Genomic DNA, 15685 nt, shown 5'->3' with positions numbered 1-15685 from the left:
TCGAACGTACAGCCGAGTTATACGGTATGGCAGTCAACCGGTGGCCACCGTTCGCGTTGCTCCGGCTACGAGACTCGCCGCGATGAAGAATCAGATTATAGCGGGATCGACGGCCTTCGCACGTTCCTCGATCGGCTGATGTCGTTCTTACGTCGTAACTTCGTTAAAAACGAAAATTTTATACCGAGCCGAGCGTATTTCCTCGTACACGTATGAATTTTATAGATCGACCGATTCATCGGTGTCGCTTGCCGATCGATTTTTTCGCGTTGTCCGGACGAATCGTCGCCGAAATATGAGACAGCGTTCTTGATCTCTCGATTTCATCGTCGAAAACGTACTTTGGTTTTTTTACGTGCATTTTCAGAAAACCATTTTCAGTGATTTCTTCGAAGTGTTTGAACGGAATTCTCCAGTGAAAGAAATGTTCTCGTTCGAATCCAGATACAGTTTCCGCCGTCACGGATCAGATGGATTTATAAAACAATTTCAGTCGGACATTTACTCGGAAGTAACAGATATGCGTAAGTGATATTCGTCCTAATGGGGGATGATTTTACGTGATCCTAAGTCCTGTTTCTTTTTTTTTTCATTTTCACCTCGAAAGAGACGATAGCTATGTTTCGTTTCGTCTGGTTGAGCCGTCTTTTCAAATTAAATACATCATCCATCCAGAATTCAACTTCAATCTATTCAATTCGTGGATAAGCGTCAACGTTTATCGTATCTCCAGAACGGCACGTGAATACCTCTCTCTACTCCGCGAGTCGCATAATGAAATTTTTAGTACAATATGACACGACTCGACGTTTAAACAGTCGCTATTATGCGTCGCATTCGAATATCTCGGGAGAGAATAGCCGTATGCAAATTCGCATAACCACCTGGGTTGCGTAATCGGAGTAAAATACAGCGGCCTCATCGTCGTAGTCGTCTGCACTCGAGCTTCGCTCGCGTATATAAGTGTGGTAGTCGACGGAATGCGTGCAGCGTAGGCCTGCAAAGAGTCGAAAAAGAAGAAATAAAAATGAAAAAAAAAAAATGGAGCCAGAGAACTCTCGTATGGTTACCAGTACACACGTGACGCAGGAGATAGGAGAAATGAGAGGCGCACTCGTGTAGACCCTGTACACATGAAACGTATAACGACGATAATATCCCACATGAGATCGACCTGATTAAGAGGACGGTACGCGTTACACGGATTCCTCGCGCTTAGAGTTAACGTTTTTCAAACGGATCGACGCACGGTTAATTTGGTTGAGCGCGAAAAAATCGTCGAGCCGAAGATTCGGAGGTGAGATGATCGGTCCGTAGCGGTAATTGTGGGTAACGATTAGATACCGTTTTATTGCACGATTGAATAACCGACAATGGTAGAGGGGAAAATAAAAGAGGGAGATATTGAAGTTATTGAATGTGTACCGCTGCCGAGGAATACCAACAGTATGCCTTCCGAGGCATGAAACCTGTTTGTCAAAACATACCGGTTCGCCCACTATAACTATAAAACGTCCCCCATATATGCCACAGTTGCGAGAAAATAAACCTCCGCATGGTCTCGTGTGTACACATAATAATGATATGCATTCACTCGTTTAACCGCCTTATTATATACCACATCCACATTGTATTGTATGCACTTTCCCGAATACGCGATTCGGGTTGTAGAAAAAAAACAAAAAAAAACGGTGCTTTTTATAAGAGAAAAAAATTTCGTCGATCCTCAACGAATGGATACATTCGTCGATCGAACGAACGCAATTTTCGAAACTCCTTGAGCGAATCGTCGATGGAATTTTGTTCAATTAGTCGAAACAGCGTCGAGATAATGAAAAAAATAAAAAAAAAAACGCAACGAAACTTAATTAAAACAGCTTGTACACGCGCCCAGGTTTCGCGATATCATCCCCGACTTTCATTTAAAATCCCCTCGAAACGAATGCATTATGTAACTGACCCTGAAAAATATCCTACGGAGAGGCACATTAAACGGCCGAGCTTTTGCTCCGCGCTTTTTTCTTTGAGAAGCTGGAAGAAGTATGTAATAAATGATTATTCCATTCCATGTTTTTCTCCCCTTCTTTCGTCGGTCCATTACGCGCGCTAACTCTTCGAATTCTATTTGACCCGAATTCGATGAAGTTTTGAGGTCTTGAATTTTCGTAGCACCCGATACAGAGATAGAGTCAGTCGTTGATGCGTTCAGTTTTTTTTTTTATTAACGTTTTAATCAAGGGCACGGTTGTGTTTTTTCTTTCATCACTAGGTGGTTATAATATATAAATAACCCAGCGCAGCACGTCGTAAAATTGAAGAAATATACGTTCGCATAAAAGCAACTTTATCTAGATACATATTACACAGCTATGTGTGTAGGGTATACGTACATCGCAAACTGATTCAATAATATATTGCGCTTGCGGTATAAAATAGGAGCTTGCGAAAAGTTTTTGATATCCTCTTGCGGAGTATAAGATACTGTGAGGTTGTGTATAGGTATATCTTCGCAGTGCACCATTAGAAATACGGATCTTCTTGCAGCTCTGCAATGGGTTTGGCGTAGAAATATGAACGAGAGAAAAGGCAAAAGGAAATAGAAGAAGCGAAATCCTTTTTTTTCTAGCGCCCTTATTCTGGTATCATTGGGTGTTACATGAGCGAGAAGAGTAATATCGATATATATATATATAAATATACGTGTACGACGTGCTAATGCGATTTATTTGATTGAACATCTTTTTACGGACTTCGATGGACTTTGGAATAAAACACGCGATCTTTTTCTCGTTCTGCCTTTTTTTTTTTTTTTTATAGAAGCTGAATAGGTTTATTCGAACGAAATTGAAAAGGAATACAAAATTCCCGTACGACGAACGATTTTTATCGGGTTCCTTCTTCCCCCCGGCCAAGAATTACGACCCCCATAAAATAAGGACAAGAGTGAAATTTCTAGACGAGCGAATCCATGCAGGGTAAAAATATCTCCGCGGTGGTGAAAGCTCGATGATTTCCTTCTCACTTTTCTTCTTCCCCGTTTATAACCTCAGACCACGCTAGGTCGTATAACTCACGACGCACTCAATAAAAGGATCTCTCCCACAGGGTGAGACGTACTTTTGAACTGTACGGATAGATAATTTTTTCCAAAATGTAATCTCCCCTCACATCGCACAGCTGAGAGTGAAACCCGATATCGTACCGTTAAAAAAAAAATAAGAAACAAAAATTAAATTATAGCCGTTAATTATTTTCCGGAGACCCGTCCAGAGAAACGATAAATTTTTATTATTCCGGCTTGATAAAAAAAAAATCCAAGTGGTACTTGTACAAGTTTTAGTGCAGTTCTTCTTTTTTAATACCAATGAAATTTACACTAGCAACTTTTGATGACTGATTTTTATTTTCCTTTTATACAATAGCGATTCATGAGGTGTTCGAGTTGTATTTAATCTTGGAGATTCCGCGGTGATATTAATGCGCCGATATCTTTCTTCTTACCTGAGCGCATCCATTCTCCGAATGGTTGATCTCTGGGGACTGTTATACAGAATACGCGTGAGGCGAAGATCTGCGATTTGATTGGACTCCCCCGTTTTCTCAACCCCTTAATATCCTAAGCCTCCTTATTATCTTTCCACGGTGTATAACCTCGTCGTTTTATCCCCGTTATTATTATTCAACGTTAGAAAACTTTTCGAGATTTGCATCAGGAATTTGCTTATCCTAATCGCTGGATTATAATTCTCACCGTGCACCTAATCTAATGCGTGACTGTTCATCCACCAATTAGCTTTGCGATTCACGCTAAATTTTTTTTCTCATTATTCTTTGCTCACCGATTTTCTGAACAGATTTTTTTCTTATCAGACAAATTAACGCATTATTTATTATGCAGATCCTCGATCGTAGCAGACGTAACACGTATAAAACTGGGACGGTCGTATTCGCTGTGAAAAGTGTATCAGATTCCTTTCAAAAAATATTTCATCGTTTCTCCGACTGTGTACGGGTATAGGTAGCTACAAGTATATTGCTCACCATTGTCCTCTTCTCGTGAATATATCGATATCAATATCAGTATATTTCGCATTGTACGTACGCAGATATATCTTTACCGTTATACAGCTGCACTATACGACCTGGAAAACTCGCGAGCTTTCGCTGTTGGTGCCATCGTGAAATAAAAAAAGAAAAAAAAAAACAAGTAAAATAGAAAAAACAAAAAAAACAAACTTCATAGTTCCACACCGTATTCTACTCGAAAAAGAAGCATGAGAACTGGGGTACAAAATCGAAAACGTAAACGGTTCATTAGGAGCATCGTTAAAACTCTTGCGGAACTTCGCTGAAAACTTCTGGTGGCTAGAAAAATAGAAAGAAGTAACATTGGATTTGAAATTTCCAAAAATTCACCCTCGATTTTCCGATTTGGTTCGCTTTTAAAAAAATTTGTCGATAAAACTCATACGAGGCTATACCGGGGATTCCAATCAGAACTTCCAGAACTCTGAAATAAATCGTTGATTTTTTTTTCATTCTTCACAGGCAATCGCACGATGGCTTGATCGGTTTTTGCTTTCGCTGTATTTCTTGGATGGATGATTATTGCAATTAGCCGAAAAGGTTGAAATTTCTTTCTTGGATATAACGTCGCGTATAAAGTGCGTCTTTAATGAAGCGTAATAATTGATTGACCGTATACCAGATAAGAGATCCTTTGTGTCTACGTGCTCGGTACGCGGCGCCAGGAGGAAATAAGGTTACTGTTTAATTCCATGGTTCATTCCGACTCAAATATTTCAGAGCCGGAGCTCTGCACCGTGTAAAACGCCGCTCTACAATCTCACTGTTATACAGTCTCTGCGTGAACTCTAGATTATTAACTTACACTCGTGCCCTAGTTCTTACGTGTAACTATAGTTCTCAAATCCTATCGTACGTATATATACAACGTGTTCCTACGTATACCTGTACATTGTTTGTTGCGGTAACAAAATCAACTTCACGTTGAAAACGCGCGAACGAAAAGTTTTTGGGTAAAAAAAACAAAAATTGACCGAATTCGACCGTTTTAATCGAACTTCGGTCGACTCGAATGTTATACACACCGCGAACATTAATTCGTTCTCCAAACTAATCGCTTGTTATTTCCACGGATTCGATTCGCTCGAGAATGGTATTGACTTTTGATTTTAGAGAATTTTTTTCACAAATTTTCCCCGCTCTACCTGTAATATTAATTTCTACTCGTATGAAAAACCTGCTGTTGATTGGAATGAAAAAATGGGAAAAAAGAGAAAAAAAAATCATCGAACAACGAGCGAGTAGAAAACAGAGCGTGATTTTCAGTCGCTGCAGCGGCTCGTTGGTGGGTCGGTCTTTCGTAAAAGTGTCGGGCACGCGCCCATACCGATGTTTTATTTTCTGTCACGCTATACCTCGCGACGTACGCAGAGCGTGAAGCCAACATTCCTGCGTTATCGGGGTTATCGCAACGAAAGGCGACGTAATCGGTCCCATACCTCCGCGATGAGTCTCCGTTTACGAGTTATAGTTTTTTCGAAACCCTCTTGAGAGAAACGACATTGTTTTTTTCGTGTTGCGCCACGTTCGCGTCGGAGATCCGTGAGAACCAGAAGTGAATCGAATTTCAAAAATGAAAACAAAGTTCGACAAATCTGATAAAGCTCAAAAAACGGGAGGATTTATTTCAGTTAAGGACCAATGGCAGGGCTTTTGAGAATCCGATTTTTTTACACCCTCTGGAGCCGTACCGTGTCTCCCTTTGCGTGTGACGCGTAAGCCCTTCTTGTACTCGAACGAGATCTTTGTCCCGTGTGTTGTACTCACGTTATAATTTAGGGGGTTTTCCTTTTCATACCTTGCATTAATTATCGTCTTATCGTATCGTGCTGCCGTGGTACGATGATGTAACCTGACCCGAACCGAGTAAACTCGCGCGTGTGAAATTTTAGTTGCGTCTCGACGTAATCAAAACTGAGTTTGATATTCAAAATCGCGGGTAATCGGAAAATCTGAAAATAAATCGAGAAAATCGAAAACGAGACGTAAGGAGGATTATAAATAACTTGAAACGTCTCCGTTGTGAATTTTCTTGTTTTTTTTTTTTTTTCTCTACAATTACCGTGTCGTTCGGCCTTGTAAGCTTCAATTATGAGCCAATAACGGCCGATCGGGATAACGGAAAAATAACAAAAGCTCGGCCTGAATCGCTTGGATGACAGATATCAAGTTTATCGGTTGTGTGTTTGTTTAGCCGATGATCTGGATCGCGTTACAATTTAATCGTCGTGTATGAAATCTCGAAGTGTTCGATCGCGTTACTCGCGACACAATAAATCACCGGACAATTTCGTCGCCACTAATAGCAATTTAATGGCGATAAACTTGATTTCAAGTCTCGTTTCGTACTTACAGAGTCCACTTTGGCTTACGAACGTTAGATCGCACGAAATTGTCTCTGAAAAGAGAAAAAGAAAACAACAGCCGGTGATACATTCGGCAACGGTTGCAAGAGGGTAGGAACAGTCAACGAATGATCACGCCACAGCAGCATCTCGAGTCACCGCTGATCCCTAAATAGGTCAAAGCCCGTTTTACCGCGTTCGATGTTATTCCACCGAAAGGGAATACCCGCCCATTTTAGGAAGCGTATTACATCCGGCCAACTAACAATCTTGAAGGGATAATAGAATTATCATTCCAATTTCGGATACTAGCTTCCGACAATTACCCCGGATATATAGCTACCTTTCTCAATTTGCTACCATCGCCCGCTCTCTTATTTATTACCCTCCCGAGGGCACTTCGTTATTCCTTAGAAAATATGTGACGTTGGTCCACGATAATTACGCCGCTACGGACTTCTGACTTACGAAAACCTCGGTGGTGAAAAATGTTTTTCAACCCACCGTTCGACTCGGACTTGGTAAATCAAATCTCCGCACTCCGCGGTCTCGCGGAAATATATGTGCTCACGTTTCGGACACGGGTGGACATTGAAAGGAAGGCTCTTTCGTTTCGGTTGGTTTTTTTTTTTTTTTTTGCCGAACTGCGGCACGGGGCGGCGAGAAAGACGGAGGGGTGAGAGAGAGAGAGAGAGAGGCTGCGAGAAGGATAGGCGCAGATTGGTCAAATGCCTTTGCAAACAAGAATTTCCAGATTCCAATTTCCCTGGTTTCCAACTCTGATGCATATACGCGCTGTTGGTTTACCGCGCGTACAAGGGAATATTCACATGTACTATAGATATCCAGTTTCATTGTGTACGTGGGAACGGGCTGCTGGGAATCTAGGAAACTTCCTGCAGGTCTAGACGCACGGTCATAGCTGCTGTTTTCTCATCCCCGAAGATTGCATCGACCGCCGGGACTTTGAAACTTCGGAATTCGGGTCCCTCTCGAGACTGAAAAAAGCGACCAAGTTCCCTGGAAGAAAAGAAACGACTCGTACATTTCGTTTCGGAAAATCCTTCGCGATAAATTCGCGTTCTACCATTGAAAGATTTTGCGAAACGCGTCGTACCCCAATCCGCGTTGTAATTATACTCCGAATTTTACCTTTTGTGTTTCAAGATAATCGACGAAATTTTAATCATCTTTCGACTCACACCGTGAACGTAATTGCGACGCGAGTCATTTTTTCAGTTTCGTGCTATTCGTCAATGGTTTCCTCGGTAACAAAAAAAAAATATTCTCATTGGTGAGATTTTTAACGAGTAAAACAGCGGCCAACGGTTTTTCAATTCTACTCACAACGGCACACTCCGCAAGGTTCCAGACACAACAAGTTTCGGGTTCTCTGCGGTAATTTGACTCTTTAATTTTACTCGGAGCGTGACTGTTTTACGTCGAAGGAAGTTACGTACCGTCGCCCCGATACCTCGCAGGGCAGAAGGGATTCATTCGGGAGCTAAATTTTTCATCCAGACGAAATATACGAAACGAATGATTTTTTTTTTTTTTTTCACCGTATTCCTCGGCTCGAAATATTTTTATAAATTTGACGGTTAACGACGATGTACAGGAGAGATTATTTTGCCTGTAAAGGTTATTTTCATTCGTCAGTCGAAGCAAATGTAAAATTGGAAAGATCGTCTCTCGGTGTATGTATACGTATGTATATCGCGCCGATGCGAATTGAGACCGTGAAAATAAGATGGATCGAGATAACGGAATGCAGTTATCGTGTATACCAGCTACCGTTGCCTTCACTGTATTTCCTTTCAATTTCAAACTCTATTGAATTATTCAGATATGCCTTCTTCCACTTCCGATTGATTGTTTTATTTATTCAGTCGTCGTCCCGTATCAAATTTCGAACCTTATTTTCGCACCGAGTCTTAAAAAGATTGATCTATTAGAGCGTCCCTCGAAAAGAATGTCGAAGGCTCGATCATCCTCGGAACAAAAAAGTCAGCGTATCTCGGCGAAATTTTTCTCCCAGTTCGCCCGGTCTTTTCTTTTTTTTTTCCGTCGTCGTTTTTTCTCCGTCGGTCGTTACCTATCCGGTCACGCGTCCGCTTTTTAAATTGGTCATTTTTCTGGAGCGGGGTAAAAGTTCCTCGGTGGACTCGTTTAGAACGAATAATCGCTTTGCTTATCTCCTATCATGTCGGGGTGCTAGCTTTTCGCCACGGCACGTACGCGCGCGATGTGCGCTAGGTAGAGAAAAATACCGCCCTCGATTACAACCGGTAATGAAGAGGAATTCGCGCCCTCGAACGTTCAACGAATTCTCAATTCTTAATTTTCAATTTTTCACCAATTTTTCCATACTCAGTAACACCTGTATTCAACCGAGGTACTCGGCGCGGTTCATTTTTACTCGTAAACGACGCTAAACACCGATGATACAGCGTGACAACATTTTTTATTTTTAACAAACTTCTACTCCGATCCGCGAGAAGAAAATTACACGGGGGTTGAACACGCGCGGTAGCATAAAGTTTTATCTCGATATTCCCGAACGGCAATTTTTACCACGTCAATGTCACATGAGCGAACCGAGTCCGTACCGACGAATTTGTGGAAGAAAAAAAGATAACGTAATGCGTTCTGTGTTCAGTGTTTTTTTTTTGTTTTTTTTTTCATTTTTCTTTTCTTCTCTCACTTTTTGCGAACCGTTGTACACGCGAGATAACGAATAAACCCCCCGACGACTGACTGTCGATCAAAGTAGACGATGTGCGAGATTTTCTCGATTCGCAAACACCGGGAGCCAAATCGTTGCTGATGAATATAATTTGGACACGTCCGATCGTTTTTCAGGTGAGGAGGTCGTGTCGGTCGGAGCGGCGTGCGGAGGAGGTCGGGATTCTTGGGCCGTGCAACGACTTTTGGTAAACGCGGAAGCTACGAATCCACGACTGCGTCGGCAACAGCTAAACGAGGAGGAGGTAGCCGGAGCTAAGAGGCTCCGGCATCCTGCTCCTCCTTCGTCGAAGGTCAATGCCAAGGACATAAGCAAGTACTTCGGCTCACCGAACAAGGAGAACGACAGACCTCAGCAGTATGGTGTGAACAACGTTCAGCAGCAGCAGCAGCAGCAGCAGCAGCATCAGCCGCAACGTTATTTGCAGTATCAGCAGGACCAAGGAAAGAGCAAAGAAAATCGGGAGGAGGAGGAGGAGGAGGAGGAGGAGGAAGCGGAGGGTGCGATAACCAAGGGAGAAAAAGAGATCGAAGAGAGGGCAGAAAATAGGGATAAGGAAAGCGAGATGGGCTCTAACCTGAGTCGTCACAATGGCAAAGGGTTGACGGGACGTCGTACTCAGTCATCCGGAAACCTGTGCGATCCCAAGGGGAAGTTGAACAGCGTTGGTAAAATTCTAGTGCCTTGTTCCAGTGCCCAGAGAGAGAGGTAAGGACCGCACCGAAGACTGGAGCGTATTTTTACGTCGAATTACGCATAGAAGTGTAATAGCCCATGCCTCAAATCATGGCATATATAACGTATGTTCGTCGGAGGCGAATCGAACCACGAGGCCAGAAGTAACGCGATTTTCGTGTTTCCTCATTTTTCTCTTTTCATTAGAATACGCCCATCTGGGTCTCGACCCTCGATATCGGACCCCCTGCCTATTATACACCTTGACGTAATCCAGGTTTCGGAATGGCCGTAATTCAGGTAGCAATCGACCCCGGTTAAATTAGCTCCGTAGCCATCGCGAGTATACGTGTGTATATCTTATGCACGAGGGTAACTCGCGAAACGGAAGACCTTCGGTCACTTTGAGCTTAATTAGAAATTACCACGGATATCCGCCAAGACAAAGATGCACCCCTCACCCTTTCTTCGGTTTCATGGATTAAATTTTACACCGATTTTTGGTTCAGCGTGAACTCGAGATACGCGATCAAATTTTTCTTTACTTTTTAGTAACCAATCGCCCCTGTGAAATCAATTTTTATTTCACTATCGAAACGGTAAATATATCTCAACGAAGTCCGTGGATCGTGATATCGATGGCGATATATTCTGGGTATAACGTCTACCCCGATGTTGCTTGAAAAACAATTTTAAACACGGCAAAAAAAACAAAAAAAAACAACTACTTTCTAGCGATCGTGTGCTGCCGTGTACCCACTGCCGCGTTGCAGGTACACCGAGTGTAATTTAATTTGCATAAGTACCACTTGTCCTTTGGTGAAACACGAGGATCATGAGCCGAGCTCGATGTTTCGTTACAGAGCGGGGGGGGTTCTCCGCTGTCGTTAAATGTGGACTAGGAGTTAATTTCTTTTCTCTCGAATATTTCTTGAGCTTTTAAGCGAATGTTTAACGGGACCGTCTCTCTGTAGCCGGGGTGAAACGACGATCTTAAAAAAAAAGAAAAAAAACAAGACATAAAAAATTCGACAGGGCTCGAAAAATTTTCGGAATATTTCGGTCGACCCCCCGCGTGGTTTACGGAGATGAATTTTTCAATCGATTTGCAGATACAAATTCTGCGGGTCCTTGCCCAATCATCTGGACGGAAAGGAGACCGGTGACGATCCTCCGGCGGAAAACAACAACGTGATATCCGACACCATCGGCGGTAACCTGGGCGGAACGTTACCCCACAAAAAACGAGCACTAGGCGTACATTTTTCGGACGTTGGACCAACGGGTACGTTGGATCTCGTGAAACACCATTCGCAAGACTCTCTAGACGGGGATCCTTGGAGGTGAGTAGTCGGAGGATATAATTCTCCTACGCACACTTTCCAGAAACCGTAAGGATAATACGATCGAAAGGAAACAGACTCCGCGTTACCGGAATTATAGATATCTCGCTCAGGAGCTCGACGTCGTCCTAATATACGATATCCGCGGTGTAACTCACCTCGCTTTACTTTATTTTTTATTTTTTTTTTTTTTCTTTTTTCTTTTTTCGTTTCATTCGCGATCCCTTTTTACTTTGACCCGGAGCTCCGAGCGATCAGACGAGTTAACTCGAACCAAATTGCCTCGTAACTCGTATACAGTCGGGGGGATCGTTCGCCTCGAGGTCTCGAAGGGGTTATTTATCCGTTCCGCAAATTAACTACTTAGTTTATGACAAAAATTGTGTACAGAGAATAATCCACAGCGAGAGCGAACGCGCTGTATCATCCATCGTTTCCTAACACTCGATCGTTACGCACGTTTATTTTATTTATATGTATCGATCTCACCGAGCAAGGTCAACTACTGCTGTTAATTACGTAACACGGTTTATCACAACTTAGGGGGGGAGGGGGACGTCATGAACCTGATCTCACATTGTGTCGTCAATGTCAAAACCAGCGATCAATCAATAATTCTACTCCCCCGACGACACGGAAGAAAAATCCCCGAACAATCCGATCGAAACGGTGATTTGTGCCCCTTTTCGTTTTCAGATATCAGCCGGGCACAAATCTTGACCTGGTGAGATGTAAACACGGAAACTTCGACCTAGTTAGACGCGGTCAGGGCGTCGACTCGGTGGACGGTGATACGAGCAGGAGATACGGCAGAGGAACTTCGACGGAGGACAAGTGCCATCGCAGTTCGGATCTGGACCTGGTGGAGACATTGCCGAAAAGGCGACAGGATTCGAATCGTAGCAAACAGAGTGGGAGCGGCGAAAATTCGTCGAATCTGGTACTGCAACAACATCGTGGAGGCGGAGTAGGCGGAAGTGGTTCAGGTGGTGGTAGTGCGGGTGGCGGTGGTGGTGGTTCAGGAGTTGATCGGGTTACGGAAGACCTCCTCATGAAGTTGGTCCACAAACCGGACTGCGAGCTAATGAAACATCGGCAGCAATTGAACCGCGGCATAGATCTACGTCTGAGCAAACTGGCGGGAGGTGAACCTCAGGATCAAGGATACGCCTCGGAGAGATCGCCGGAGGACGAACATCCGCCCTCTTTACCCGGTGAACCATTTCCCGCGATAACTCCAGGTGAGTGGGCTGAATAAAAATATCGACGAGGCTTCGTCCCTCGGATTATCCTCGTTTTCGATTCCTCTTCCGTTTCCATCGCCGGCCTGACGACGAAAGAGGCTAACGCGTCTCGCCGGTTTTACGCCGTAGAGAAGACGTCGCGAGGTGAAGACGATAGGCAAAAAAGGGTCGTTGTGTACACATTGTTAGAGCCGCGATTTACAGCTCTTTTCTGGTTATTCGCGGTTGCGGCTCGTTCCGGCCGTTGCACGTTGAAGTTTTACCGCGTCTCGGAGCGGTGGATCTTAGGAGCCGCGGTGGTAGTCGGTGGTGTCCATAAAAGCTCCGTGCATACAGAAACGAAGATTAAGACCTCGGATAATGACGAAGGCGTACAGGTAAACCTTAGCGCGCATGTGGGGGGCCCTTGTTATAACTACGCGCGAGTCGATGCGGCAACGCGTTTACTCCTTACGGTGTACAGATAGTGAGCTTTATTGGCCGTTTGTTCCTCGGCGTTGAGGCGGCGAGAGTGCCCCGCCACGTTTTACAGCAGGTGAAAATCCACCGGTCTACCTACCTGTTCTTACGCGGCGCGTTACATCGAGCGAGTGGTTTACATCGCGGAAGGAAGGACAAAGGAAAGGGAAAAGGACGCCGAGGAAATTTTGCTCCACCTATGCGCAGACGGAGATGTGGCACGTAAAAGGCGAAACGCGCCAACCGTATTAACTTATACCGAGGGGAGGGAGCTTATCTCCTTTACGGAAAGACTGGAAAAACTCCCCCCGCGCTACTCGTCGTAGCGACGTAACGTACGTACGAGGACCCCGTCGTGTGTCGGTTACCGGTCGTTCGGCATTTGCATAACGTACCATTCTCATATTCATCGGCCGTTTATAGAGCACGGGGAGAGCCGGTGGATGAAGTCTTTTTGTCGGTATGAAAAGAAAAAAAAAAAAAACCACGCCAACTACGAGCTCACCCATGCAGATGTACTCATCTAAATACGTGTTCTCGTTTCTCTTTTTCCTATAATCATTCGAGTATTGTTGTCGGGAAAAAAATTGATGCAAGGGAGCCGCTGGAATACGAAAACTAATCTACGGTTGTTCTGCCTTTTTTTCGTCGGTTCGTTTCAATTTAGATTCTTTGGACACTTCCCCCTTTTTTCTTCTGTCGCGATCATGTATCATTATTTTGTTCGAACAACAAGCGCGTCAAGTTTATGAACGCGATAGATGACGAGATGTTAATCTTCAAGCTGCTGCTGCAGACTCAAATTTTTCCCATTTTTTTTATTTTTTCTTTTTTTCTGACTTTTACTTATTTTTATCACGAACTGCATGATGCAGTCGGCGGTAACGAAGGTCTGGCGAGAAGCAGTAGATGGATGTACGATCGATAGATCCGATATCAGAAAATTGAAAGTCAAGCCTGGGGATTTTGGGACGCGGAAATCAACGACAGTGGGTTAGAAATGATAGTCTTACTCCGGTTAATCGAAGCTCGACAATTTTCTAGGGTTTTACGACTCCGAACGGAATTTTTTTTTTTTTTTTTTTCATCTTTTTTCCCTCCGTCTCCGTATCCTCGATATCCAAATTTATTATGAATGAATCCTCCGGTTACTCCCACGTAGAGAGGACCATTGGGATTTTCAACTCCGTCTGTTGAATTAAACTGGCAATATGAATAAATTTTGTCACATTCGCTTTCAGACTAACGCAGTAACTTGAATAGGTTATTTCCAGTCGACACCATATTGCAATATGCACTCCATGTGCCAATTTTCCAACGTTCACCGCGGTTATTTTCCTCAAGTCCTTACCTCTTTACCACTTTACATCTGCTACTTCAATTTCTGCTCACGCGTTAATAACGTTATCGTATTCTCGCTTTTATCATGCATATGGAAATCGCAATACTAGAATACACAATTTTATTATCTTTAGAATTTAGCACCATACCAAACCGGTTGTTTCAAAATTGAATCGGTTTATTAAATCAGCTATTAATTTGCTTCTGCTTCTTTTTTTTTTTTTTTTTTTTTGTCATTATTGGGCATTCGTAATTTATAATTAAACAACTTCTTCGCGAATATGCTCAACATTTGCTTGGAATTATCATTCGAATGTTCCCACACTATATCCAGATATCATATTCACACTCTAAATATGGGATAGCTAATATTTTCACAACATTTAATTAACATTTGATAATTATTTCAATTTATTCCGTGGAGGAATTGAATTCAACCGCTGAAATATCGTACCGCCGTAATAATATTAATACTCAGTTTTAATTATACGACGCTTTTATGTTTCTTTATTATCCCACGCATTTTTGTTCGGTCTTTTTTTTTTTCTTCCATTTTCACACGTCAAATGTGAAAATTATTCAAACTAGTCGAAATTATACCCAGATGACGATTGATCGAGGCGTGAAACTTACATTCTATCGCATAGAGTCAAACGTGAACTCTTCTCTTCTACGATTGCCTTTGACAGAAGTGCGACCGTTGAAGGATTTTCAATTATTCTTATAATTCAATTCTCGCTCATTTCTGACTAGTTAAATCGTCAGCTTCCGTTTCCGTTTCCGGTTACTAGGTACTTACCAAACCGTGCACCAGTTAACATAGTTTCCTACAGTTTCTGTTTCTGTTTCTGACCCGGAGTTCTATCTGCGCGTCATCAACAATGCCGCATCCCAGCTATCTCCCAGCAGGCAAGAATAAGACTCCCGAGAGACAATTTTCCATGTACCCGTACGGTGCAGCGAGCATTTTAATACCTCTCCGGGTGTCAGTTTGCTCTCTCTCTCTCTCTGTAGTCTAGACCGGAAGTGAAAAGTTTAAAGCCTCTCGCCCGGCGACAAACCAAACGAAACGTGAACGAAAATTCAGGGGACAGATTATATCGTAGTTTTACGGAATCCCATTCGGATCTCCGAATTTACCGTTAATCTTGCCGGAAGTAATTTTCTTCCTTTTTACTCGCACTTTATTAAATCCCACGGGTATATCGAAGCGACACTTGAAACAGGGACGATTCGAGTGATTCGATTATTTCGCCTAGTGATCGATCCAAATATAGATCCGCATTGCCGATCTGGAATGGAATTTCGCGAGTATTTTCGGATCTATAGAACAAGTCGGTTACAAGTGCCGCGGCTATTTAGGGACAAATATTTCAGGCGTTTCGATCGGTGTGGGTATACCTATACACATATGGGTAGTTTCGTGCCGACTCAACAACTCTCGAA

General features: G+C 43.1%; 1 protein-coding gene across 2 annotated transcripts in view; it reads left to right on the top strand.

The window, feature by feature from the left end:
• LOC105687602 overlaps positions 1-15685 on the top strand; it is a 91780-nt gene that overhangs the window by 46692 nt on the left and 29403 nt on the right. For both annotated transcript variants that reach the window (XM_012403389.3, XM_048657334.1), the window contains 3 exons: positions 9294-9885; positions 10965-11195; positions 11892-12436. In XM_012403389.3, coding sequence (XP_012258812.3) covers positions 9294-9885; positions 10965-11195; positions 11892-12436 — 1368 coding nt within the window. The remainder of the gene's footprint in view (positions 1-9293; positions 9886-10964; positions 11196-11891; positions 12437-15685) is intronic.

Source organism: Athalia rosae, chromosome 6 (genome assembly GCF_917208135.1).
Source record: "Athalia rosae chromosome 6, iyAthRosa1.1, whole genome shotgun sequence".
Taxonomy (NCBI): Eukaryota; Metazoa; Arthropoda; class Insecta; order Hymenoptera; family Athaliidae; genus Athalia; species Athalia rosae.
Note: the sequence above shows the minus strand (reverse complement) of the source record. Positions and strands in the feature narration are given on the sequence as shown.